Source organism: Cornus florida, unplaced genomic scaffold (assembly GCF_030987335.1).
Source record: "Cornus florida cultivar Cherokee Brave unplaced genomic scaffold, ASM3098733v1 CherokeeBrave_3.0.0_Hap2_Chr10, whole genome shotgun sequence".
Lineage (NCBI taxonomy): Eukaryota > Viridiplantae > Streptophyta > Magnoliopsida > Cornales > Cornaceae > Cornus > Cornus florida.
In genome coordinates this window covers 81,103,299-81,126,670 of record NW_026775580.1, presented here as the reverse complement: position 1 = coordinate 81,126,670, position 23,372 = coordinate 81,103,299, and the positions used below count along the sequence as shown (strand labels likewise).

The following is a 23,372-nucleotide window of genomic DNA, read 5'->3' as shown; positions in this document are numbered from 1 at the left end:
TGGGCAATTAAGGCCCACGAATAATGGGCTATTGGCCCAAATAAGAGGGCAGGGTTGGAGCCTGGGCTAGGCGACACGTGTACGACATCCAATGCGCCCTGTGTAATTCGATTTGAGTAGAAGAGGAGAGACACGGTAAATAGGTTAAAATGAATGAGCCTCATTTGTGATTTTAGAAATTTTATGGGGTTAATCGAAAACCAATACAGAGGGTTTTAAAAGGGTTTCATCGTTTATACGCAGTAGTCGCTTTGGCTTCTTCACCTGTTCAAATTGGGATCGAGGTTAGGGCTTTTCTCTCTACTTTCAGGGCATTCAATATATGAAACATGTACCAAATCGATAGATTCATATAAGTATTAATCTCCTGATACTCAACTGCATTAAAAAAATAATAGAAATGAATGAAAATTTCATATATATATATATAAGTTTGTGTGCATATCCATCATGAATGTATGGGGATGCGCATGTAACCAAATAAGGATTTAGACAGGGCAGTCTCACCTATGCGCCCCCTTCTATTTCGAAATCACGTACTAATTCGATGTAAAATAGGTCAGAACACAATCGTCTATTTATACATATCAAATGTGAGCCTCTTTTTAGTATGCACAGCAGTCTTTTTTGTTTGGTATTTAGTGCCTGAAGAAGTTTTTTTTTTTTTGGGTGCACTGGAAACTGTTGAGTCTTGAAGTATTAAGTATATAATCCTTTTGGGTCTCAATTGTGTCATAATTTTTTGTTAGAGAATTTATCAGAGGATGTTGTTTCTGTCCGTGTATGAAGGTTTTCCTGATACCAAACGGTTGTGCAAGGAGCTGAGTGCAAATATTCAAATCGAATCAAAATGCTTCAGGTGTGGATTCAATCTGAAATGTTATATCTCTCTTTATCATGTAATTAAGCTATGCATTTGGTTTACATGCCCGCGATGTAGCTGCAATCTATAGTTTCCGCAGCTTGTTTATTTAGCTGTTGTCACAGCTTGACTACATAACTTATTTAGCTTGTGTTGCAATCTTTTTTTTATTTTTTTATTTTTTTTTTATTTTTTATTTTTTATTTTTTAATAAAGTGGAGTCTTGCTTTTGAACTTCACACCATTGCTTTTTACATTATGTTCTTCCGTTTTGTTCGCTTGTAATATATTACTGTTTATAATCTTTTCTGTTATTTTGAATTTATTCTTTGATTTTGCTTTATTTTCTCTCAAGTTGTATTTGTACATACAAATTCTATTTTTAAAATTTTGCTAACCTCTGTGTGACTTTTTTTGTTTTTTTGTGCTCATGTGTACTGATGCTACCTCTTGACAATGACAGATGGATTTGCCAGACGTTTGTTTTGACGAAAATATGGATTTGGAGATGGAAATTGAGATCAGAGAAGTCGTTGATGTGGATGACAGGCCTGGATTTATTGCCCTAATGAAATCCCTATATGGAGAACATTTAGCAAGGACAAATAAATTGGGGAGAGATGCACCAGAGACTATTGAAGCTACATATTGTCCACCCGATATTTTTGATTGGGTCTGTATGTATGGCGCATTAGATTGCACCAAAGCTTTACTTGAAGGAGACCCTTTCATAGTAGATCCTAATCTTCCTTTTAAAGTTGGATTATATCCATTGCATATTCTTGCTGAAGATTTCTCGTATGATATGATTGACTTATTACTTCGCCACGGGGCTTGGACTGATGTCAAAACCATAGAAGGCGAATACAGGGGTGACTTGCTGCCTATTGATATAGCACTTCAAATGTTAAGGTAGTTGTTATGTTTTAATTTTGTTTCTGAGTTGTTTGATAGAGCCCATAAAATAAGCCATTTGATCCACACACTATATCTTCTTTTTTCCTTCTTGCTTGATTATACTTTTTGTTTGTCTGGAGCAGTTATCATCGATGCCTGTCTAATTGGACTCCAAAGCAGTCTATTTTCAAGTTGATTGTTATTCTTTCCCTGCCGCAAATGGTTTGTTCTTGCTACAGATTTAATTTGTCTTGAAAGAATATTTTAGCTTATATATGCATGTGATTGGGAGTAAATGAATAGTTGCTTATTATATTTAAATAATGCTTGTGCAGAAAGTACCATTAGAAACCAATAGGTTGCTTGCATGGAACACAAAGGATGTCAGTAATATATTTTACAATTATGCTATAGAGGGAGAACTTATTCCAATGGCTGCTCTGCTGATGGTGGCTCGAGAAAAGATTATGGCTCCGAGCATGCTGCAGAGCAAAGATAGTACTGGTGTAGAAGGAGGCATGATGATCCACCAATGCATCCTTAAAGAGATTGCATTACTAACTGACGAGGAGGTGGAATTAGTGGGCAATGTTAAAGATTCTACTCATCGTCTTAAGAATAAGAAGGCAGCGATGAATATGGCGCTGCTGTTGCTTAAAGTTTTTGATAGGGCTGGTGATGCTATTGAAACATATAGGCAGTCTGTACGATATCATGTAAGCTGTTCGTATACTTGTTTTTTGATCTTTGTGATTGTTTCTTAGTGTTCACTTCAACCCTCATTATGGTTGGACCAGCTGGATGTTTACTACTAATTTTGAGTGTTGGTTTTTTGTTGAAAAAGGTTACTTTCCTGTACTTTACCCCCCACCCCCCAAAATCAGAACTTATATTTCTATGAGTCCTTTTGATTTTGACATTACACTTCCCTGAAGTTCTTTTTTCTTTCGTTACAGACGTCAAAAGAAATGGTGGTGAAAGACATCAAAGCGCTGCTTCAGGAATCGGGGATTGTTTTGGCGGACAAAGACATAGACTTGAGTGACATAGACTGGTTTGATGCATTTTAATTTGTTAAATTAATGAATTTGAAAATTTTATGCTATTTTTTTTTTTTCCCATTCTTGAGTTTCATCTTTTTTTTAAATAAAAATAAGCTGGAGTACTCTAATTCATGTTTTTTTCTTGTGACATTATGATAATGAATAGTGAAAGTGAAGAGATCAAGCTGGCAACAGAAGTGTTAGGTGATTTAGTGATTTTCTTCAATAAAAGTCTTCCTTCCTTCAGTGATGCAAAGCAAAGCATATTTACAAAAGAATTACATTTCACTTGTCCGATTACACCATCTTTTCTTTTTTCACAGAAAAGAGAACATCATTTAGGTCTCAAATTCAGGATCTTGGCATGCCACTCCACTCATCGTCATGCCATTTTTCCCCGACAAAGGTGAGAAGTATAAATGTCATTGTTAAATTTTCCCTCTTTCTGATATCGAATTGCCACACCCATGATAATGTAGAAAAAAGCTTTTAACAACGTAAATTCTTACCTGAATAGTTTATGATAAGGAAATCTCATGTTTGATTACTTGTAGAATAAGCATGTCCTTGCAACAATAAAAAAGTTGGTTTTTTCAGAAGAAACAATGTTTTCATATAATTTTAAGCATTATAAAATTTGATCACAGAGATTATATTATATCTTCCTCATTTACTCAACCCAACGAGCAAATGCTTGTCTGTTGGTTGAAATTTATGTTATTTGAATAAGCCTAAATAAAGTTTGATATGAACAATCTGATGTACTTATGATCATGGGTGGCTGGAGCCTTAGGCGGTCGCCTAAGGCCCCAACCAATAGGATTGTGTGATTCAATTTGAAACCATATTTTGTAGCTATTCTTGATATACAGAATGTCTCTCTGATGATTGTGCAAGAGTTTGAACCTTTGAACTAAAATATAAGTACAAATATATGATTGTTTTAATAAAATTATTTTATAAAACTACTACTTTTTAAGTAATTATCTAATTACGTCATATTACTGGGTTATTAAACAACTCATTGTTACACTTCAACCCAACTTTTTTTCTAAAACTGTCTTAAAAATCCCAATATACCCGAAGAATGGGACACGTGTGTCGGACACATATCCATGGCGTGTTCGTACCATGTCCGAATATTCGGGAAAAAAAAAAAAAAAAAAAATTCGGACATGTTTTTGGGCATGTCTAACACGTGTTGGGGCATGTCGGTGTCCGACATGTGTCGGACACAGATTCTTTGTCCTTTTAGGTGTGTCTGTGCTTCCTACACTTTATCTTAGTTGTTGTGGACAGATTCTCTAAGATCCGCTTCATTTTTTGTAACAAAATAGGCTATGCTTCGAATACACAAAATTGTTTTTTAGGAATGGGTTACCTACTTCCAAAGTGTCAGATAGGGATGTTAAGTCATCCCTTACTTTTGAAAGAAACTTTAGAAGCTTTGTGGAACCAAACTCGAATTCTCCACAGCTTCAATGAAAACAAATTTATAATAGGGAAACTGCATATGGACTTGGTAGTCCCAAATAACCAATTTGTGGACTGTGTGTTGATTTTTCACTTCGGTTGAGTTAGCAAATTATTTTCAAATACATGGAGAATCACTGTTAACTCTTCTTTAATGTTTAGAATGCTCTCCAACTTTGATTGTGAAGTTACCAAACTAGCCTCAGTTAAGTAGCGCACAAAAAATCGTACTTTTTTAGGGTGCTAAATTAGTAAGCCCGTATACTAGAAATAGTATGTTTGTTTACTAGAAGTGGTACCTTAGTTTTGTGCTAGTACAAAATAGTTTTAACGATGAAATACAACACCACATTTTGTACTTTTAGTTACTGTTTTTTGTTCATAAACATACTAGTTTTAGTTTGGTAATTTCAAAATGAGAGCTGGACCGAGGGCATTCTGGACAAGATGCATTTTGAAATTATTTTTCAAACTCAACCTAAGTGAAAAGTGGACTTCTATGTCTAAGGTGGCGGATGTGTGTTAAAAACCTTCTAGAAATATGGAATAAATTGGAATTCATGATGGTGATCTTTATTATGCTTTTGAGTTTGTTTAATGTATTTATCAATGGTGGAGATGTAAGGAGACATATTTGCAGTTGATCTATTGCAATAGGTATCAGGCTTTCAAATTCAGTGGTGCAAATGGAATTTAGGGATTGTGTGTGATTCAATTTGAAAACATTTTTTGTAGCTATTCTTGATATTCAGAATGTCTCTCTGTCTTTTTGTTTGATTGTTGTATGTGCTAATGGTTCTATAAAGTTTGTGATACAATATTATTCGTATTAGTTCTATAGACTATGCATGTATTTGTTCTGTATTATACATGTTTTTTATATGGACATTTTTATGAGCATTGAATTATTACTAAATGCATTATTGTCTGCATGGTGTATTGCCGTAGTCTATGATGTAGATTGGGTGGCAGAGTGCCCCAACTCTCTTACGTTTTTTAGGTTTGTAGGCGCATTAACATGCTTAATTTTGCATGTTTAAGTGTATTGTATTTGGGGTTTTTGCTGCTTGAAATATCAAGCATTGGATAAACATTTTCTTTCCATTCATTCTCTAAGTGCATCATGGACTACTCGTGTTTAAGACAATTCTTGAAGTAATCCCTATGTTCTCAGTTAATTTCTATCTGATCCTTGATATTGATGTACTTTATCAATGCACCTTGCCCTTGACCTTGTGCAGTTTTGTCAAATTACTTGAAGAATAATCATTAACATAGAATATGCAAGGTAATTCGTGCATATATTAGTACACATATACAGTTCTGTTTTTGTGTCTTGATTTATTAGGGTGGCTTCACTTGCCCGATAAAGGCAAGGATGATGATGATGAATTTACCACTGTAAGGGAATCTCTCGAGTCTCGAGCGGCATTTCCATAAGCAACTAAAACAGTCCTGACTATTATGTTTGTGAAGTCTTTCGCTAAAACAAAAATAAATAAATAAAACAAAATTACCGCTTGTCGTTTGCATAAGACTGGTTTCTAGTAGCGTCAAAACTTGCTAGTGTTGTATTCACATGGAATCCATTGTCATCTTGTTGTATAAGTTTGGTTTTTTGAAGGATATAAGACACTAAAGCAAAGAAGCGATGCAGATGAATTTTTTTTCTTCTTATAATTTCTTATCATTTGGTTGCATAAGTAACTAAGTCATGACTTGTTTTGTGCAGAATCCAGTTACCAACAAAATTAATGAGCAAAGGTGGGCTATGTATAAATTTCTTCCATTAGCATCGCCTGTTATAACACGGGCACGACCGGACTATACATTCCAGTTGACGGATAAATTCACATCCGCGATACCTTTTTACCGGTTACCATTGACGAAGAAGAGGATGGGACCAGCGAGCAGAGCGATGAAAATTCCACCTTCGTTTCTTCTGACTTTAAAAGATTTTGCATCCTTTGGATTAGCAATCAAGAGAGGGTTAACACGCATATGATTTGCCTAAGCACCATTCTTGAAGGTGAGAGTGATATCTTTCCCTCGATTTTCTGGTTCAAGGGAATTTGCCCATCAAATCATTAACATAGAACGTATCCCGTGCACTAGTTTTGTCAAATTAATTGAAGTTTGGGAATTTGTACAACAGTAGAAGATTTGCACAACAATTGAAGTTTGGTTCCCATGGTTTTTTGTTAATGACATTCATACAGGTAGATTAGTTTTATTTATTTTGTTAAATGCCATTGATGAATGATATTTGGGAAATTGTTTTTATTCTAGGTTGATGACACCATGTTCTTTCCTCGTTGATTTTTTTTTTTTTTTAGAGATTTGCAGTGCGACCAGGTTCGATATTCGTTTTTAATAGGGGCTGGCAAATGGGCAAACTGGGGTGGGTTTGGCGAGTCAGAAAATGGACGGACAAATCCAACCCCAACCCAACACAGATACCCACAGGCACTGTTATTCTCATTCTTTAGTCCTACAAATTTTTTTTTTTTAAACGGTAAAAATTGAAAATTCTTTTTTGTTTTTAAGCATCAAGTGACATCCTAACCATGTTCAAAGGACATATTGATTGGACATGGGGTCAGTTTTAGCCCGATTGGCTTAAATCCAACCCCCAAACTTGTTTTGTTTGTGGAGTTTGGATACTCCTCCAACATACTTAAATTCTGTCAAACATTTTTATTTTTTGTGTTTAAATATAAAATAATTGTGTTGAAACATTTAAATGTTGAAAAACGTTACAACACCTCGTAGCAGAGGATCCGGACTCTTTTGTTCTAAAACTGAGAAAAATGATCCAAATAACGTGTTTTATCTACTTCCCGAGATTCAACTTAGATCAGTTTTTAGAATAATCAGCACAATGACGTGAAACATAATCATAAAATGCTACAGGAACAAAAGGCTCGAAGACAAAGGCCTCTACTGTCGACACTGCTGATGAATACAAATAATTCATTGTTTAGGAAAATGACATGAAGAAGAGGATGTTGTGTGTCAAACAAATTTTAAATGTTCAAAAAATAAATAAACTACAATAATCAAACACTATAGAGATTAACTTAATAAATAAATGGTCACAACACAAATTCGCTTCAAATGGTCACACCATCATTGGATCTCTATCTGATTAAGTTAATATCTATCTGATTAAGTCACACCACAAATTCGCTTCAAATGGTCTAGATTGATAACTTTATAAGTAGCAATAACATCATCATTGGATGTTTTATAATAGAATTCCTAAAGCCTAATAATTTGCATAATTTATTAGTGCCACAATTTGAAGATTGCTAGCTTTCATGTAGAATTTATATCAAACATGCAACAGAACTAAATCATGGCACCATATTTTTAATCTCGAACATAAAAGGCTTAATTTCACCTAAGCGCCTTGTATAGTTATTTCATCACTCTTCACGCAATACAGGCATTGACTTGTTTTAAAATTATAATATGATCAAACTCACTCATAAAATATATATTTTTTTAATTACACGTCGAACCAAAAAATTCAACACATATTTTACACTCATGTTTAATATTGTGTGCGAAATATAAATATTTTATTACGTTTGAAGAGTAATTATAAAATAATGCTCAGTGCACAAAGTACAGAAACTAATTTTTATCGAGATTAAAGATTGTAGTTCACCACAGAATTCTGATCGAGATTAAAGATTTTGGTTCACCACAGATACTCGAGAGGTGTTTACAGAGGAGGAGGATAGACAAAGCTTGTGGTGGGACCCACCTTGTGAACTGTTAATCATTTGCTGACATCTGTGATTCTAGCTTTTAAAAGAAGCGCCTAATGATAAAAGTGACTGACAAGTTTATAAAATTTTCATGTGAAGGGGGTCGGATTTTAACACGTTGCAAAGCATCCAAATTCATGTTTGTCCTGTTCCACTTTTCGGTGGCTTGTGATGGCAGGAATATTACATGCCTCTACCATCTAAGTTTGTACACAGGGACGTGTAAACCATTTGCTTACTTTACAGCACATAGAATGTAATTATTTTTGTGTTAAAAAATGAGTAAAAAACCAAATTATTATTATTATTATTTTTTTTTGTGTGTGTGTAAAAATAGTCTCATATTTTCTTTTGAAAGGACTGATACACAATCAAATAAATATATATATTTTGGTTCAAAGAGATTTGATATTATACCCTTGTAAGTAGTTATGATTGAAATATTACATACAAACTATTATGAATTTATGAAGCAAATGTTAGTGTTGTTTCATTCTTTTATTTTTGAAGAAGGATATATATATATATATATATATCACCGTTATCTTGTTTATGAAAACATAGTGGAGAGAAAATTGTAAAATTGATGAATTAACCAATATGATAATTTTATTACATGCTTGAGTAGCAAAAATTAGCGTAGCATTATGTGTAATGCTGTGATTATAGTAAATAAAGATAGGACCATAATTTTTTAGGCAAATAATATATATGTGTGTATATATAATAAAAAAAAAAAGAAAAAAAAAAGGAAAAAAAGCATCTATGTAGCGTGAGCATGTTATACAAGAAGTTGACACACATACATCTCTTTAACATGCTTTTTGGTTAAGGAAAAGTTAAACTGTACCATAATCTATATGCTCGCTTGTTACGTGTCTCTTCCTACACTCGCTATAGAAAACCGTTGTAACAACATAGCTCCAAACCACCACCAACCCGAACAAACAAATCATACCCGCTTTGTTCCCCAGCCCCATAGCAACCGTCCATTCTGCCCTCGACGAATCTTCACCGTCCGTTGACCGCTTTATTTCACCACTGATTGCACCCGACACCACAACCAACAAACCCGATAGGACCCACCCACAAAACTTCCTGCCTTCCATGAGGTCCGACCCGGCCCAGACTGCGTCCAAACCAACCCGCTCCTCCACGATAGAGACCACGAGGCCTAAGCTAACAACCGCCATCAAGTACACCTCAAGAACCGCCCCGGCCACCGCCGCAGGGAGTCTCAGAGCCGCCGTGCTAAGCAGCGCCGCTAACATGCGCGGTACTTGAATGCACACCAGCATGATAGCGTACACACATATCGAGGTCACCAGCGGCCTCCTCCACGTCGCCTTGACGGCCGTAACCGCCGTGGAGAGGCTCGCGCGCTTGCCGGATAATGACACCGCGGTGGAGCTCACGGCCATTACGGTGGCGATGAGTGAGAGAACGTAGCATGGGACGAAGTAGAGGGCCTTGAGGCGGAGGAGAGAGAGGGCTTCCTCGCGTGACTGTTTCAACACTTGCCGGGCCTCAAAGCGTGTGGGGGCCACCATGGCCAGAGCCTCGAGGTGGTAGATTTGGGACATCATGGGGTGGGACGAAAGAGAGAGCGAACAGAGGAGAAGGGAGAGTGGGAGGGTGGTGAGGGCAAATATGGAAGAGAACAATTTGAGGTTTCTTTGGAAAATCTTGAAGGAAGTGAGTAGTGTGGTGAGAGGGGCCAAACACCAATTTTCTTGGGAAAATTCGTCGTCTCTTTCCAACATTTTCTGTTTCTCTGTCATCACTATATGCTCTCTGTTTCTTGAATTCTTCTGTAAGCACTATATTCTCTTTGTTTCTTCAATTCTTCAGTAAGCACTATATGCTCTCTCTGTTTCTTGTTGTGTGTTTGGAATCAAATTCGTTTTAGAATTTGGAAAAGGAATTGAATTATAATTAAAATAGGATTCTTTTTGCGGATCGAATTGAAATTTATAAAAAAGAAATCTTACAAAAAGCAATACATCTAAATAAGAGTTATTAAAGTTATGAAATAGCTTTTATAGAAAGAGAGACGTTAACACAGTTTTTAGGAGGTTAATTTTAGTAAGTTAAAGTAGTTGGTTACTAATTTTCTTCAAATTCCTTTAATTTTTTCATCCAAAATTACAATATTTCCTTTAAAATTCATTCCAATTTCATTCTCTTTTAAAATCCGGAGGTTCCAAACAACCTTATGAAATTCAATTCCCATTAATTCCTAAGAATCTAAGACACAGTTGAAATTCTTTTGTAAGCACTATATGCTCTCTGTCCTTCCATTACTAACCTCATGTATTTATTTTTTCTTATATGATTGGAAGCTCAAATATGAACACATTCATTTAGAAAATTAGGTCACTCTGTAATACAATACGTATCATTTACTCGTGATCATACTACAAGTATGAGTAATATGGACCCTTCAAATATGTAACAAACAGAGTAGAGTCCGGACGCATATCCTGCACACATACATATTATTTGTAGTGGGATGGACAACTTGTGCGAATTGCATTGGATTGAGAAAGACATGGGCTACTTTTTTTTGTTAGCATTCTAGCAAGGTTGCTTTTGCCTTACAATTCAAGGTCTAATTAGATTCCAGAACAGTAATTGATACATATACTTTTTATTAAAGGTAAAATCTTTATGATTATAAATTATACCGAGAACAATGTGAAATAGTAACCTTCTTTTCGGCTGTGAACCCATTCACACTAGGGAATAAACTTAAACTGAACGAATAAAGAATTTCTTGTATAAACACGGGAATTGTTAACTTTGTCTATTGTACACTTTTTATAGACGAGTCGATGTCAATCGTTGCTCAAGTTATGACAGTTTTTATAGACGAGGGTGTTGGATGAATATAAAATTAACTAAATGGGGGCAATAACTCATTTGGTACAAGTCGTCCTCCTCTTTTTGAAGAGGTTGAAAGTTCGAGTCTAATTATGTTTTAGCATAACAGTCTTGTATAATAAAGACCCTTCTAAATTAATTTCTAATTCCACTCAAAATCCTCATTCTGTAGTTCGTACAAACCCTTGATGGTTGTATGAATGAAGTCATTCCTTAAATGGTTCCATCCAAAGGGAAATTATAGATTTTCCAGGACAGCTTACTCATTTGATGAAGGCTCGGCCCAGTGAATGGTTTTAGGGTTTTTGCCATAAGCTGAGTAAATGGGCATATGGTTTTTAGATTTATGCATCAGCCCAACTTTTAACATTTTTGGATCAGTTTTGTCTAAAGTCAGGCCCAGAAAGAGAAGCCCGAATCTTATCTTTTTTTGGATTATGCTAACAGCTCCAATGGGTACATACACCCCAGAGTATACATTTAAACGATAAAGTGTACAAAATATAACATGGATCACATTTGAATACTGGCATGCACAGTCATAAAACTTCTCAATTATTTGCTTTATTTTCCGAAAAAAAAAAAATAAAAATAAAAATAAAACTTCTCAATTATTGGCATGTACAGTTATTAAACTTCTCAATTATTTTAATAATTTTTATTAAAAATTATTTATTTATTTTAGATGGATCACATGTAAGGGGTATTTAGGCGACATTCTTAAAACTAGCTAAGAAATTATAAAATCACAATTAAAAATTAAGTATTTAATAATTTAAAAATTAGTTGTAATTATTTTAAATTGCTAGCATATTGTAAAATAGGTATACTTAAGTCAACAAGAAGATGCTTTCCTAACTCCAGCTCAAGAATATTAAAATAGGAGAGAGAGAGAGAGAGATTTAGTGGGTGGGTTTTGAATATTATATAAGGGTATTTTTGTCATTTAAATTTATAGATAATTTGTATTAAAAAATAAGAGTAAATGGGTCAATTTGCATGTGTGAGACCCAAAAATTAATTTAGAATATAATTGAAAGTTAAAATCAAAATATTTATTTATATGATATTCGACTTAACTTAAAGCGGTGGTAATGTAATTAACCCTAAGAATTAATATCAATGCATGGCTTGGTGGATATAATGTATGTGGCAACCTTGTGGGCGAGTGTGTGTGAAAGTGTGCAGGTTGCACCAGTAGACTGCTACACTGAGCGAGGTGCACAATTCTACATCGTCTGGGTGTGGATGGGGCAATTATTATATTCAATACCCTTCTATGACACAACGCGTTTTAAAACCGTGATGAATGTGAACCCATCATAATTTCAGAGTTAAGCGTGCTCGAAAAATATGCCGTGTAAGCCACATAACAAAAGGTAGAAATTTCTTTTAAGGATTCAAACTTTTGAACATATGCAAATGAAGAGCAACAAAACACATCTAATTTTCTTTTTCATTTTATGAACTACATTGACTTTTGGAAAAGACTAATTATGAATCAATACAAGTAAATTTTCAAATCATGAAAAGGCGTTAGAACTTTTGAATTCATCTGATTGGTTCCAATTTCGAATTTGATTATTTTTGGCTAGCAGAGGATAGCCTGAAAATACAGGCCACAGAACCGGTCTAAAAGTTATTTTATAATCTATCACACACAAATTAAAAGCTGCAAAACATCCATAAACTTGTAATTACTAGCTCAAGATTAATCAGAATAATAAATCAGAAGATGGGATTTTCACGTTCTCTTTGGTGGTGAGTTATGATATATCTTGCCATCTTTCGGATTTTCTGGTCATCTAATATGTCACCAACATTAGTTGGTATCATTGAATCATCACATCTATAACTTCAAATTTGTGAAAAAAAGAAACTACACACACTATAAATTCGTATATGCCTATTTAATCAAATAACAATGATATGTTATATGGAAAGAAATGAGACATATTATATAATGTCACAATTTTATCCCCTTTCATGATAACTTATAAATTGAATTCATGCAGGGCTTTGGCTGTTAGACGTTGGATTTTTGTAGTAACTGATAACTTGCCACCTATATAAATTGTTGCTTTACAAGTCACACCCTAATGTCACCTATTTATAGGTACTCTACAAAACTTTTTTACTATAGTATTAGAAAACACTATACAAAGTTTACAAAAACTCTCCAAATTTATAGAATATTCTCACACTTTTTACAATATTTCACATCTACACATATGTAGAAGACTATAGAATTTAACTCTTTCCACGCAGATGCCATAGAGAGTCTTCCTGAGCAATCACATGTTACTTCTCTTCAACAAGGCCGATATTTGGATTGTGTCTAAATCGAGGCCCAAAAAGATGAAGCCCGAGTCCAAACTATGGTTGAATTGTGGTTGGAAGCTCCTACTGGCACACCACACAAGAAGTGGGACCAGGTGGTGGAGGGGAGGACATTTAAGCACCAAAGTCTACTGGGCTTGGTAAGTTTGGAGTCATTTCAATTATGTCCGACTTACGACACGCGTACAAACTACAAACAATGCCCAAGACTTGTTGCCAAAAAAAAAAAAAAAAAAAAAAAAAAGTCGTAATTTATATTCCATAAAAGTTTGGCTGGATTAAATGGTGTCCATATGTGTGTATGCCGTGAAAAGTCACATTATTGATCTCCTTTGTTCACGTACCCCACGTCAAGGATTGTACTATTACTTTTACTCTGAATTGAAATTTATCATCCTCATTGAAAACTATAAAAAATGTGGTCCGAAAATTTCTCCAACAATTTGTGTGGCAGATTGGATTGACTAATACACATCTACGGTGGCATGAAATGTAAAGTTTGGCACGGCTGCGGATAGTTACGTGCACAAGAAAATTGGTTATACGAATTTGAACGCTTATATGGACCAATTGATTGGTGATGTTGTAAATTCAAAATTGGAATAATATAGCTAATTGCAGAACAACACATTTTAGAATAATAATAAAAAAAGAATTCTCTTTTTCTAAAATCCCCAATACTGGAGGAAATAACAATTTTGTAGATGGAGTTCACTAATGCAACAAAGTTTATTTGATTGTTTCAAACTAATTAACTATGCTGTAGTTTAATCTCCATAGTTAAGATACTAAATTTTATAGTCACATGGATATTAAAATTTTGCCACAATGAAAGCCAAACTCCATACTCCAATTAAGAACAATAACCACAATATACAAACAAGTTTAAGTTGTGGGACATTTGGAGATTAATGATCTCCAAGTAAGTTCATTGCATATTCCTTTTGATTGCTTCACAAATTCAAAGAATTGCTTCAAAATCAAGCTTCCTTACGTCCTCTTGAAATTAAAACAAAATTAGTTCTAAGTTTTAATAATATTTGTTTTAACACTATATATATTATATAATGAATCTTTACCAGAAAAAAAAAATTGGGCATTCTTTTCCTAATTCATTCATGATTGCTCAGTAAATATATGGCACATCGGTCCAAGTCTTGGTCTTGTTAAGCTGGTTTGAAGTTTTTGGTATTGCAGGTCCAAACTAATTTTTTTTTTTTTTCGTAGTTAAAAAATAAATAAAATAATAATAAAATAAAATAGTTAGTATTTGTATCTGGTAATTATTACTCTTTCTCCTAGGCTTACAAGTTTGATCATTCTAGAAGGCGCAAGTTAAGATGGTTAGAAAGATAATTACCAACAAGTACATAATACTAATGTGACAACAGGAACACTTAGCCTCCGCTTCCAAGAAGAAGTCATTTTTGTCAGAATTACAAAACGTGTAAAGACCGTTTTCTGGAAGAGAAGGGTGGTTTGGTCCTATAAATAGAGACCATTATGCACAACAGAATTGAAATAACACAGTACTATAGAAGAAGATAATAGAACAATCTTAATTAGTTGAGAGTGTTCATTAATTCATACAAACAAATCACTAGAGTGGCAATGAACATGCGAGCTATTATTATGGTTTGCATGGCCGCAAGCCTAATCTCCATGGCTTCTGCCATTGCCGGAACTGCCACTTACTATACCGTCTATGTTCGTAAGTATACTACACAAACGTACCACTCTAGCTCTCTCAATATGTGTGTGTGTTATTGATTGAGATATAGATTATATATTGAATTTTGTTGTTTGTCATGCAGCATCGGCATGCTATGGGTACCAAGACCAGGGAGTCATGATTGCAGCAGCTAGCGACGCCATATGGAACAATGGAGCTGCTTGTGGAAAAATGTATCGTGTTACATGCACAGGACCTACAAACCAAGGTGTGCCACAGCCTTGCAGAGGCAACGGCGTGACCGTGAAGATCGTCGATCGTTGTCCATCACCTGGATGCCAATCCACCATTGATCTCTCTCAAGAAGCCTTCTCCATGATCGCTGATCCTGCAGCTGGAAAAATCAACATCGAATACAACCAGTAATTAATTGTTATTGCATACACATGCACATTAATTAATTCCTTAATTTGTTTTTGTGTTTGTTTTATTATTTTGCGGCGAGACTAACATATGCTTCTCTTTTCTTGTGATTTTCAGGGTTTGAAGCTGTACAGAATTCAAACCACATACTGCGGATAAACTGTTACCGTTTTGTTATCTTTTATCTTTATGCTGAAATAAGAGACATGCCATGGAATTAATCTGTTTAATTCCCACGGACAATAATACCATGTAACCTGTCATGTGATTTGAAGAAATAAGAAATTCCATTTCCTATATTTGATTTTTTTTATGTATGTGTGTGTTTTCGGTAAGGTATTTGAAATGTGTGTTCAAGTGTTTGTTTAATTTTGTGCACACACTTGACTCCAATACTTGGAAAATTCAAAATTGAAATATATTTATCTTTATATATGTATGTGTATCCATGTGTGTGTGTATATACTAAGTTCCAATGGGTTGGTTTTGTTTCAAATTATGTAAACGTACTAAAATTTTTGAGTGCTTCATGTTTGAGATCAAATACTGTAATTCCATGAAGCTTATATGGTTTTTATAAAGCTAATTATAAGGAAGTTTAATCTTCCACATGTGCATAAAAATTTGTCGCACCATGCAATCAGTCAAATAATCGCTCTTGACTGGTCAAAGCATTTACGGACATTCATATCCATTAACATGAAAACGTTTGTGACTCATTTGTGATACGAATGAAATATTTGGATCAATATATATATATATATATATATATATATATATATATATATATTTCTGGTCTCACATCTGAGATCATAAATTTAAAATCGAAAACAATCATCGGATTAAAAATATAAAGTTACTTAGAGCATCCATCTAAGGTCATAAATTTAAAATCGAAAACAACTTTGGATAAAAAAAAATAAAGCTACTTATACCTAAATTTTCTAAAATCTTTGTAACGGCGAGAGACCGTAAACTAGCTCTTTTTAGATTGAGATTTTAAATCTAATCTATTTTTAAAACAGAGGCACAAATTTCTTTTCTTTACACGTAGCTACAGTACGTAAACTCCATAAAATTAGGGTTGTGCCGCCCAGTGCACAAAGTGGCGCTAGGCCCAATCGGAGTTTTTGCTTTTGTGCCAACTAACATTAATCAACTAATTTATGTTTAATTTGTACCTTTTTCTTGTTACAAGTCAACTAAAATCTAGCTACACGACGTATCTTAGATCAATAAAGTTAGATTATAAACAATTACGTACATATAACAATACAATCTATAGCAGGCCTATATATGCTTCTAATTAAAATATGTATATATAGAATCATTTTTATATATGATAGAGAAAGGTGCTCCGTGGCTATAAAAGGAGGCCAATTAATTACACACAAGTTTGAGGCATCACACAACTGATCGATCATTTTAGACAATAGTGTTAGAATAGGGTAAAAAGCAATATTACTGATCTGTGTTGTCAAACCAATCATATATAGGAGATGGTAATCAACGTTAACGTTCCCTCTATCATTATGGTGTGCGTTGCCGCATACCTAATTTCATTGGCTTATGGATCCTTCGGAACTGCCAGTTTCAATAACAATAAGTATCATACACTTAAGATAACTTCAACTTTTTTGATGTGAGTGAGACAGGAGTTCTTCACATTTACATCAAAATAGTCTGTCCAACTCTCGGACTTTAACTATATAAATTTAAAATTATTCTTTATAATTTTTGTATGTTAAGTTGATCTATTTGTTGAATGTACTATTAAAATTGTTAACATTCATTGGGGTCAGCCATATAAATTTGAGCTCTATTTTTTTCTCTCTCGAAAGTTTAAATATAAACATGCATAATGTTGTACATAATATGATTCGAACGCTCACCATTATTTTAATGTTGTTGTTTGTTGGCAAGTAGCATCGGCATGCTACGGATACCAGGACGAAGGAACGATGATAGCAGCAGCGAGTGACGAGATATGGGACGATGGAGGTGCATGTGGAAGAATGTACACAGTTGTGTGCACAGGTGCAACCAACCAAGGTGTGCCACACCCTTGCACCGGCAACAGCGTCACTGTCAAGATTGTGGATCGCTGCAAATCACCTGATTGTCAGGCCACCATTGATCTCTCTCAAGAAGCCTTTTCCGTCATTGCTGATCCTGCCGCTGGCAAAATCGACATCGATTACTAACACTAACACATTAAATTTTTTATTTTATTTTATTTTATTTTATTTTATTTTTTGTGATTTTCAGAATATGAAGCTGTCAAGAAACCCGATTACACGGAATTATTATTATTTATTTTTTATTCACTTTGATTGGAGACATACCTAAAAATGAAGATTTTGTTTGAAATTAATATGCAGATGCAGATGAAATTAATATATTCAGCCATCTAGTTGGAAAGAACTGATCTTATGGTGTTTTGCTCATTGGAGTGCTTATGATTTTCTGGTGCATAAGTTACTACTCTCTGTCGCTGTCTACTTTCTATGGATGGAAAGAAATAATAGGGCCTTCAGGAACACATCCTCATCCCCAACCTCGGTCATTTCTCAGATAAAGAAATGTTTAAAAGGAAGGTTAGCCTCAATTAAGCTAAAGAATGCTTCTGATCTGAGGAATGTTAGAAGACTTGAAGACTTGCAGAAACTGTTCTTGGATGGATGCAGCTATGCCTGTGCTCAGGCTCTAATTGTCCCTTAAACTTGGTCGCCTTCAATGAAAGTATTTTCTGGTTGATGCTTTCTTGGATGGTTGTTTCTTATGTTTGTATTGCATTAGGTTTACTTGAGCTTGCAGAAGGCCGAGTCTGTAGCATTTTTTGTATTTTGCTTGTTAGGTCTGGATTCTTATCACTTGTTTTTCGCTGGGACTCTGCAGCTGTTGTGCATCTTGTTGTTTCCTATCTTATAGGTCCCTCTTGTACATTTTTCTTCATTTATACAAGCTTATCCCTTAACTAAAAATATATATATATATATATATGCAGAAATTTTCTCCACTAATAGGGTGATGGACTCTCGGCTTCTTTGATATTTAGAGAGTAAAACTGAAACCATTCAATGAAAGATTAAGAGGAAGTGGTTCTATCAACCAAAACTTATATATATTTTTTTGTATAAGTATTATTTAAATTAAAGGACACCTTGAAGAATTGATACAGTTCAATGCACTTCCATTAAATAGAGTACTCTATCACTTAAATATATTATGTGTCTCGTATTAGTAATTCATTTTTTACTCTTACCATGGACAATTAATATAGAGAAATAATCAACTTATGTGCATCTAAACGATACCATTTCGATGCACTGAGTCTATTGTTGGATTCCACGTGGCCCGTATTGAGCCACCGAAACAGCTTCGTTGCGGCGCCTAAGATCCCTCTCTTAATATACGTAGTATTAATTTATGAATCCATGTAGTTAACCACATCATAGCATTTCCTCCCCTAATGAATTCATGTAGATTGAGCTCACATTCAAGCAACCATGTATCAATCGTAAGTACGTTCCAAACTTTGTTGTAAGCCTTATTATAAATTTATGAGCCAACACCAAAATCAAAAGGTCAATTTTAAACGTGGACGCAAAAACAAATACGATAATGGCTTTGTGGCCTTAGCTAATGAGTCCTCTTAGGAACATCGTGTTAGGGAATTTTCATAAATTTATAGGACACTAAAAACAATAAATCAATAAATGATACACCAATAAAATTCAAGATACTTTTAATAAAATAAATAATAAAACAATTAAAATCAACATTAAATAATAATACCATTGAAACTACAACATGAATATTGAATAAGTCATGGATATCAAAATGAATTAACCATAGAATTTATACAACATAAATTATCTCAACAATAGAAAATTAACACAATAATAGAAATTAAAATAGGAAAATAACGATAATAAAATGAGTAAGAAAGGACTGGCTTGGCTTGTATAATGAGAGGCATGCTAGACATTGTTCTAAAGTCCTATAGTCTCCATATGTGTAGGTATTAACGGTCTAATATGTGAAATATAAAATGTAATTGGCATATTTCGGTGATAAAACAAAGTCCACATCGAGTTGTAATTTTACATGTACATTTGAGACTCGCTTTTGGAAGCAAAAAACTCCAGTGAAACTACTCATGACAACTCCGGTTCAATATTGAACAAAATATAGTCAAGGTAAGTGTGTAAGAATCATTTAGAGTAGGGATAAAGTTGGATTAGAAGTAATTAGGGTTGGTTTTTTATTTTTTATTTTTTATTTTTTATTTTTTTATTATTATTTTTTTTTAAGTTCAACCAGTTGTACTTCATATTAGAACCGGTTGCATTACCTGACGAAAAACAACCCTTGGGAAAAGTCCAATCAGTTGCATTTTCAAGTAGGACGGGTTGCAATTCCCTGAACCAAAAAGGAAAGTTTTTGTTTTTTCCAACTTTTAATACCCTTTTGAGTCTAAATTGGAGGGGTGTTTTAACACGAAATTGAATAAATTTTCTAACCCCACTAGGCCTCTCTAGTTCTCTAAACTTATATTCACACACAATTGATCATGGCTATTTTATTGAAGATTTCAAAACCCTAAAAAAAGCCTTTGTGTTAGATTTTCAAAGTTTATTATTTTCTATTTTTGAGAGCACACACCATACACTTGAGTGATTTAAGTAGTTATTCATCATCTGATTGGAGTTTGTGTGATTGAAGATTTTACTACTATCGGTCGTCAGTCAGAATTTCTTTTCAACTTCAAAAATTCTGATTTTGAAGTAAAGGAGGAAAATATCATGCTTTGAAGGGATCAAGGCATTCGTAGAATGTTGGTTAATCTAGCAGCGATCCTTTTATAGAAATCAAGAGTAAGCCTAAGGTCGAGAGTTGTTGAACGAGAAAGTTGCAAAGCTAAGGACAATCAACATGCAATTAGTTTTTGGTAGAGTGATAGGGTGTGAACCCGAGTTGAAGTCATTTGTACTTTGCTTCATACATAGTGAATCTTTTTACTCGAGATTGCGTGACAATTTCTGAGGTTTTTTCGATTGTTAGATTTCACCGACTAGGTTTTCTCGCTAAAAACCTTGTGTTTTTCTAAACTCATTTTTTACTTTACTTGCACTTTAAGTTATCGTTTTGTGAGTGTTTTAAGTTACTTTTATTTCAGTAATTTAATTTAAACAAAAATCGAATAAAAGAGCAAGTTGAACCTATTCACCTCCCTCTAGGTTGCTTATCCATACTATTTTCTACAACCATTCCGTATTATGCAACTTATACAATACGGCTCCGAAATACAACCCATATCCATGAATGGTCTTCATCAAGCACGTCCAAAGTAGGAGAGACAAATGGTCCCAAACATAACATGGAAATACTCTCTATATGTAATAATATTTCAAGGATAAAGAAGAACAAAATAGAAAAAGGTTTATCTTAGGATAGACTCGTAGCCCTTATACTTATATATACATTGTATATAATGAGGGCCTTTTTATAGACATTGTAGACTTTGAATTTGTAACGGTTTTATCTCATTAAAATTTAGGAATTAAAGTAAAATAAACTCATATTTTGATAATAAAAATAATAATGATAAATAATAATAAACAATTTAATAATATTTATAATTTCTATTAAATATTCTAATAGTCCTCACCTATTTAATAAAAATAAAATCATAGAGAATATATACCATATATATTTGGGCAACTTTTAATATCATGCAATGGGCGTAGATGCCTTCTGAACTTAAACCTACCATATACTCTCCATTTGAAGCATATAGGTGAACTATGTCTTGAATCCAACCCCCTTGACCAAACTTAAACATATCACATATATAGGATTAATTATAAACTTGGTAGGCGGGTAACCTCTATTAATGGTCATGTACTCGCATCTTACTTCTCATAATGGAAACTTTAGAGAACACCCCAATTTTAATAGTCGCGACCTCATGACACTCCTATTTAGGTGAGTCCTCCAAGGGAATATATAACTTATACCTTGTGAAAGTATGCCCATCTTGGACTCATTCAGGGCAATGTCATTCTTAATATCACATCAACAACATTATGCCTTAGGGATGAGTATGAGAAACCCTATAAATATAAAGAGTAATGTCTATGAGTTCATGCAATGCGGATGATTTGTACCCATTGAATCAAAAGGTTAGGTTGCAACCCCAAAGGGTTGATCAAGTGGGTAAGTCATGACTTGACACTGGTGCCTTATGAAACATCTGTCTAAAGTTTAACTTTTCTTGAGTGCAAACAATTCTTTGAAGGAAGTATGTAAGTGTTTAGCCCATCCCCCTTGACCATTTCTAGCACTTAGATTTTAAAATTAAAAATTCTTAGTCTTTTCCTTTCTTCACAACTCAGTTTTTCTTTCTTTCTCCTCATTTTCTTTTCATATTCTCTTTCACTTTCAATATTATTTTTCTTTACCTATGAACTAATTAAAGCACTCTACCACCTCTTGCAGTCAATATATGGTTTTGAGGCACGTGATAGATAATTAACTTGTGCTTTTGATAACGACTGTCTCATATATATAAATTGATTAAAATGACAAATTACTAATAAATAGGCCCGCTTAATTGGATATTCTAAAGAAGGCGAAAGTTTTTAAGTAACTTAGAGGCATTTTCTCTACTGCTTCTTAAAGCTGTGCCACCCAGTCCCCAAAGTGGTGTTAGCCCCAATTGGAGTCTTTGCTTTTATGCCAACTATTTAACAATCAAAGTTTATACTTAATTTGTACCTCTTTCTTGTTACAAGTCAATCAAAATCTACCTAAACGACGTATCTTAGATCACTAAAGTTAGATTATAAGCAATTACATACATATAACAAGACGATAATCTATGGCAGGCCTATGTATGCTTCTTATTAAAATATTTATACATAGAATTATTTTATACTGTATATGATAGAGAAAGGTGCTCTGTGGCTATAAAAGGAGGCCAATTACACACTAGTTCGAGGCATCACATAACTGATCATCTTTAACAAATGGAAGTTTTAGCTGTGCTAATATCTCAAGGAAGTTGGATATGGTTCTTATCAATTACTCTTGGATGTCTCTTTTCCCACAGGCTGAGTGTGAATTTCTGCCTCATGGTTTATCTGATCACGTACCCCCCAATGGTGGTCAGGTTTGGTGTTCTTCAACCCAAAAAGAATATCACTTTTAGGTTCTTTAATTTTTGGGCACTGGATCCTACCTTCCTTCACATTGTTTCAGAAGAATGGCAGAGTGAAGTCCATGGTTCAAGAATGTTTATTCTTGTCCAAAAGCTGTGAGCCCTTAAAAAACCCCTCAAACAGCTAAATAAATCCTCTTTTAGTAGCATCTCAGCAAGGGTAGTTGCATGTAGGGATGAACTCTCCCTTTGTCAAAGGAATTTAGACCTTAATCCAGTAGATGACTCTATGAGATTAAATGAGAAGGAGCTGTCCACTAAGCCCTTTGAGCTCTCACTGGCAGAAGAAATGTTCTTCAAGCAAAAAACACAAATTCATTGGCTCAAGGAGGGTGATCAGAATACTGCTTTTTTCATGAGAAGTTTTAGCTCAAAGGCAAATAGAAGGAAGGTCCAGTCCATTACCAACTCCAGTGGTGGATTATTGAATGGGGATGAAATGAAACAGGAAATTTTTAACCACTTCAAGTCTATTCTTGGTCATGAGTATTAGCATTATCCAGGTACATCATCATTCAGCTCTTACATTACGAAGATTGTCCCAAACCAGTGTTTACCCTCTCTCATTGCAATTCCCACTGACTCTGAAATCCAAAGTACCATTATCTCATTCCATCCATTTAAGTGCCATGGGCCTGATGGGTTTAATTCCTCATTCTTCTCTCATTCCTGGCACATTATTGGTTCTGATGTCATTGCTGTAATTAGGGATTTCTTTATTACTGGCAGAATGCTTACTGAGATTAACTATTCCTATATTGCTTTGGTGCCTAAGAAA

General features: G+C 34.2%; 3 protein-coding genes across 3 annotated transcripts; 2 read left to right on the top strand and 1 right to left on the bottom strand.

The window, feature by feature from the left end:
* Nucleotides 1-156: 156 nt before the first annotated feature.
* LOC132279119 (uncharacterized) lies at nucleotides 157-6,508 on the top strand. The gene is made up of 9 exons (XM_059781048.1): nucleotides 157-284; nucleotides 790-859; nucleotides 1,326-1,774; nucleotides 1,903-1,981; nucleotides 2,095-2,475; nucleotides 2,716-2,813; nucleotides 2,969-3,006; nucleotides 3,126-3,208; nucleotides 6,008-6,508. Exons 2-9 carry the CDS (start codon nucleotides 851-853, stop codon nucleotides 6,278-6,280), a joined length of 1,410 nt encoding a protein of 469 aa, XP_059637031.1. The 5' UTR covers nucleotides 157-284; nucleotides 790-850; the 3' UTR covers nucleotides 6,281-6,508.
* A 2,382-nt stretch (nucleotides 6,509-8,890) lies between these two features.
* Nucleotides 8,891-9,832, bottom strand: LOC132277965 (uncharacterized). Its single transcript, XM_059779802.1, has one exon. The coding sequence runs from the start codon at nucleotides 9,830-9,832 to the stop codon at nucleotides 8,891-8,893; it is 942 nt and encodes a 313-aa protein (XP_059635785.1).
* Nucleotides 9,833-14,788: 4,956 nt separating this feature from the next.
* LOC132278592 (EG45-like domain containing protein) lies at nucleotides 14,789-15,666 on the top strand. The gene is made up of 3 exons (XM_059780419.1): nucleotides 14,789-14,985; nucleotides 15,089-15,368; nucleotides 15,487-15,666. Exons 1-3 carry the CDS (start codon nucleotides 14,886-14,888, stop codon nucleotides 15,491-15,493), a joined length of 387 nt encoding a protein of 128 aa, XP_059636402.1. The 5' UTR covers nucleotides 14,789-14,885; the 3' UTR covers nucleotides 15,494-15,666.
* The last annotated feature ends 7,706 nt before the right edge of the window (nucleotides 15,667-23,372 follow it).

What these genes read in the sequence shown, in the direction of transcription:
- LOC132279119 (XM_059781048.1), top strand. An exon ending in GACTTGAGTGACATAGACTG is followed by an intron (nt 2,814 to 2,968) that starts GTTTGATGCATT and finishes GATAATGAATAG; the next exon opens with TGAAAGTGAAGAGATCAAGC. An exon ending in GCTGGCAACAGAAGTGTTAG is followed by an intron (nt 3,007 to 3,125) that starts GTGATTTAGTGA and finishes CTTTTTTCACAG; the next exon opens with AAAAGAGAACATCATTTAGG.
- LOC132277965 (XM_059779802.1), bottom strand. Translation starts at nt 9,832, where the DNA reads ATGACAGAGAAACAGAAAATGTTGGAAAGAGACGACGAATTTTCCCAA.
- LOC132278592 (XM_059780419.1), top strand. Translation starts at nt 14,886, where the DNA reads ATGAACATGCGAGCTATTATTATGGTTTGCATGGCCGCAAGCCTAATC. An exon ending in TTACTATACCGTCTATGTTC is followed by an intron (nt 14,986 to 15,088) that starts GTAAGTATACTA and finishes TTTGTCATGCAG; the next exon opens with CATCGGCATGCTATGGGTAC.